Source organism: Ictalurus punctatus, chromosome 19 (assembly GCF_001660625.3).
Source record: "Ictalurus punctatus breed USDA103 chromosome 19, Coco_2.0, whole genome shotgun sequence".
NCBI classification, from domain to species: domain Eukaryota; kingdom Metazoa; phylum Chordata; class Actinopteri; order Siluriformes; family Ictaluridae; genus Ictalurus; species Ictalurus punctatus.
In genome coordinates this window covers 24,743,938-24,748,937 of record NC_030434.2, presented here as the reverse complement: position 1 = coordinate 24,748,937, position 5,000 = coordinate 24,743,938, and the positions used below count along the sequence as shown (strand labels likewise).

Here is a 5,000-nt window from a genome sequence, read left to right as displayed (position 1 = left end):
ACACAATATGAGGACATCAGTGATTTAATCAAAGTGAGCATTTTCTGCTCAGTAATTATCCACACACGACTATAAACCCCACGCTGGTGTTAATTATCAGTGTCAGGAATAATCACCAAAGATGTCACTCCTATTTCCTCCCATGGGAATCAGGCTGATGGACGATTATTCGTCTGTTCTTTTACATCCTGTTTCATTATGATGAATATAATTACGTGAGCTCAGGTCGCCCGATCCCGCGTCCCTGCAGAGAACGTACACGCAGGTACTGACAATACGCTCGACTCGATACACAAACAACAGACACGCTTGAGCAACAGGTCGTTAATTCCTCTTTCGACTTCACAGGATCTTCTAACGTTCCTGTCACGTCGTACAATCGCGCTACACTCCTCATAGTGTTACAGATCTGATCAAGTGGGACAGGAAGTGTGTCCCTGCGGTGTTGTGCGGAATTAAAGCACACTGACGGTCACTCTCAGACGGAACACGTGGACTCGAGCGGATCGGTGAATCACGGAGACGTCCGTCATCCACAGGACACGGAAAGGTGCGGCTCAGACGGCGAAAAAGACGAAGACTGACTGAAGGAGTAAATAATCAGAGAAGTGAGAGAGAGGTGGACTTCGAGCGGCTCGATGCCGGAGACGGACGGTGAGATTCACACGGCCGTGAACAGACTCTGACTCGGTGACTCGTGGCTCGTCTGTAATTCGGTCTCGGACACCCGGGAAAAGAGCTCGAAATGCAGCTGTCTCATCCGTCCACGTGTCCCGCTTTGTTCAATGTGGCAAGAGGCAGCCGCAGATCCTCTCACACGCAGATGGCGAGGCACGCGAGTGCAGAAGCTCCACCTTAACACTGATTTTCAGATTTTTCTTTTTTATCGGAGCCGCAGTGCTGCTCGGAATCGATTAAAGAACATGTAGTGGAGCTTAGAGCGGGCTTGTGGGTTTGACTAAAGGCTTTGTGCAGATTATGGTTTTAAAGTGGATTTTGTGAATAAACTATGCGGTGTGTATGAATATTCATTAGACGATGCTGTGTCATGGGCTTCATTGCTGCTAAATTCTTCATGATAGTGAACACACACAAAGCGAAGAAGACCCGAGGTCAAGGGGATGTAATTTATTTTAAATATATATATATATATATATATATATATTAAACCGTTCCAGCAATTTCATACTGCCATCTTATAAAAGATGCTAAGGGCTCTCCCGTGTCCTGCGGTTTCAGTAAATGAATCACACACTTCCCTTGTGGAAGGTAATCTCATTAAGGAGACATTTTTCACAGGATTAGAGAGGCTACTGCGGAGAGTCATTGTCTGACTTTCCGGACTGTTAAAGGCTTGACGACCTGACGAGATTTTCTGGGCAAAAAGACGAGGTATTTTATACTTGAAACTGGACATTAAAAGATTTGTTGAAGCTGGACATGATGATGCGGGAGGTATTGAGGCTGGACGTGTTGAAGCTGTACTGCTGAGGTTGGAAATGTTGAAGTTGGACATGTTAAGGTTGGACATGTTAAGGTTGGACATGTTGAAGTTGGACATGTTGAAGTGGGACATGCTGAAGCTGGACATGTTGAAGGGGGACATGTTGAAGTTGGACATGTTGAAGTGGGACATGCTGAAGCTGGACATGTTGAAGTGGGACATGCTGAAGCTGGACATGTTGAAGGGGGACATGCTGAAGCTGGACATGTTGAAGTGGGACATGTTGAAGTTGGACATGTTGAAGTGGGACATGCTGAAGCTGGACATGTTGAAGTGGGACATGCTGAAGCTGGACATGTTGAAGGGGGACATGCTGAAGCTGGACATGTTGAAGTGGGACATGCTGAAGCTGGACATGTTGAAGTTGGACATGTTGAGTTTGGACATGTTGAGGTTGAAAATGTTGAAGTTGGACATGTTAAGGTTGGACATGTTAATGTTGGACATGTTAAGGTTGGACATGTTAATGTTGGACATGTTGAAGGGGGACATGTTGAAGTTGGACATGTTGAAGTGGGACATGCTGATGCTGGACATGTTGAAGTTGGACATGTTGAGGTTGGACATGTTGAGGTTGAAAATGTTGAAGTTGGACATGTTAAGGTTGGACATGTTGAAGGGGGACATGTTGAAGTTGGACATGTTGAAGTGGGACATGCTGAAGCTGGACATGTTGAAGGGGGACATGTTGAAGTTGGACATGTTGAAGTGGGACATGCTGAAGCTGGACATGTTGAAGTGGGACATGCTGAAGCTGGACATGTTGAAGGGGGACATGCTGAAGCTGGACATGTTGAAGTGGGACATGCTGAAGCTGGACATGTTGAAGTTGGACATGTTGAGTTTGGACATGTTGAGGTTGAAAATGTTAAGGTTGGACATGTTAATGTTGGACATGTTAAGGTTGGACATGTTAATGTTGGACATGTTGAAGGGGGACATGTTGAAGTTGGACATGTTGAGGTTGGACATGTTGAGGTTGAAAATGTTGAAGTTGGACATGTTAAGGTTGGACATGTTGAAGGGGGACATGTTGAAGTTGGACATGTTGAAGTGGGACATGTTGAAGTTGGACATGTTAAGGTTGGACATGTTAAGGTTGGACATGTTGAGGTTGAAAATGTTGAAGTTGGACATGTTAAGGTTGGATATGCTGAAGTTGGACATGTTAAGGTTTGACATGCTGAAGTTGGACATGTTGAAGCTGGACATATTGAAGTTGGACATGCTGAAGTTGGACATGTTAAGGTTGGACGTACTGAAGTTGGACATATTGAAGTTGGACATGCTGAAGTTGGACATGTTAAGGTTGGACGTACTGAAGTTGGACATATTGAAGTTGGACATGCTGAAGTTGGACATGTTAAGGTTGGACGTACTGAAGTTGGACATTCTAAGTTTTGCTATGTTGTGAATGGACATGTTGAAGACAGATGTGAAGACAGATGGATGTGTTATACTGGACGTTCAGTGTCTAGGACAGAAACACACCTGTTCAGTTTTGCTTGTGAAAGCAGAAGAGAACCGACGCCCGTCTTAATCCGGACGGAACGTCACAGCAACGTGGTTTATTTAACGTGTTTTCTTTTTAAACTCTTTAAATGAACTGCTATGACTTGACTTTTTCTTTTCTTGTTTTAATTTATTTATTCATTTTCATATGATCCATTTACATGTGATTCATTTTCATGTGATTCATTTACATGTGCTTCATTTACATGTGATTCATTTTCATGTGCTTCATTTACATGTGATTCATTTACATGTGCTTCATTTTCATGTGCTTCATTTACATGTGCTTCATTTACATGTGATTCATTTACATGTGATTCATTTACATGTGATTCATTTACATGTGCTTCATTTTCATGTGCTTCATTTACATGTGATTCATTTTCATGTGATTCATTTACCTTTTCTCTTCTCTCCACCCTTCCCTTTCCCAAATATTTGGACTTTTTCTTTTCTTTTCAGGTTTTTGATGGAGAAAATCCACGATCAAAATCACTCGCTTTTATTCTCAGAGTTCTAACTGCAGTGGAAATGAAAAAGAGGTTCAGGCTGGTGATGGTAATGAATTCTCAGAGTACCGTGTGTGTGTGTGTGTGTGTGTGTGTGTGTGTGTGTGTGTGTTTCTTGATGCTCACACTATCTTTCTGCAGGAGACAGGGAAGGATCAATAATTTCTGTACACTCTCTCCCTCTCTCTCTCTCTCCCTCTCTCTCTCTCATCCTCTCTCTCTCCTGTTAGTGTGTGTCATGACTTTACCGGTTCTGGGCTTAAAGTGCACACACACACACACACACACACACACATACAGTATGAATCTCACCTGTGAAAATGAGTTCCACAAGTCGTCCCTTGCCGTGTTTCCGTACTCGTGCGTCACTAAATAATCCTGTAAAACAGGCAGCGAGGAAAACGGGTAACTTTTCCATCTGTTCGTTCAGCAGCAGACGGAGAAATAAAGCGCATTCGGGGGATCGGAGGGAAAAACAGTCTGCGGTGAGACACTTCTCGCTTCTCGTTTGGATTCAGCACAGCGAGTGAAATCCAGCGGTGCAGATGCTGGGGTTTGATTGGCTGGAGCTTCAAGACGGACAGAAAGAAGAAAACTGGAGGCTCACGATGACGTTTAAAGAAGTCAGACATTGGGCGTGAAAGCGTTTCAGCATGGCTAAGCGCGGTGAAGGACGAGAGACGAGGCAGATGGACGCAATAAACAGGAATGAAACGGAACTTTTCGAGTCCGGATGAAAAACGCATGAGAAAGGAACCCGAGTGATTTACTTTCTACACACTGAGAGGAAACAGAGGAGGAGGAACACGGCAGAGAGACTTTATAGAAAAGAAAACGGGACATTAATCTGGTGTAATAAGTTCCCCGTAGGCGTCGTCATGCAAATCCGATCTAACGCATATCTGATCTGACACGTTCACCTTGAAGAGTAAATAGGAGTGTAAATGTTTCGGGCGCTTCAGCTCCTTCACTTACTGGTGCTGATTTCCATCCAGGACATTTATCTGATGTTCTATTAGTCGTGCTGTCGCTTTTAATTAAAGGAAGGGAAGCCTCTGTGTTGCAGCGAGAGACGAGAGAGAGCAGACGCAGACGCAGACGCAGACAGCTCCAGCGACCTCGAGCTGGACGGAATGAGGACAGAATAAATGCGGCGTGTGAATATTACTGAAATTAGAAATGGTGATTTTCAGGAAAAGTTCTCTCTCAGAAGCGTTCCTCTCCTGTCCTCATTCCTCCGTCCCACCTAGCACGTGTCACAGCCTAATGAACTCTACATGCCATGTGCCCGGTGTGTGTGTGTGTGTGTGTGTGTGTGTGTGTGTGTGTGTGTGTGTGTGTGTGTGTGTGTGTAGCAGTGAAGCCAGCCTGAGGAGCATCGACAGCCTGTGACCCTGAGGTCGAGACCCAGCTCCAAAAACCAGCACTGTGGGAAATGTGTGTGGAGATGCAGCAGATTACTGACTGACAGGGTC

At 44.6% G+C, this 5,000-nt stretch overlaps 1 protein-coding gene across 1 annotated transcript in view; it reads right to left on the bottom strand.

The window, feature by feature from the left end:
• LOC108279602 (thyrotropin-releasing hormone-degrading ectoenzyme) overlaps positions 1-5,000 on the bottom strand; it is a 64,210-nt gene that overhangs the window by 22,992 nt on the left and 36,218 nt on the right. Inside the window, exon 9 of the mRNA XM_053688424.1 lies at positions 3,838-3,903. Within this exon, the coding sequence (XP_053544399.1) occupies positions 3,838-3,903 (66 nt within the window). The remainder of the gene's footprint in view (positions 1-3,837; positions 3,904-5,000) is intronic.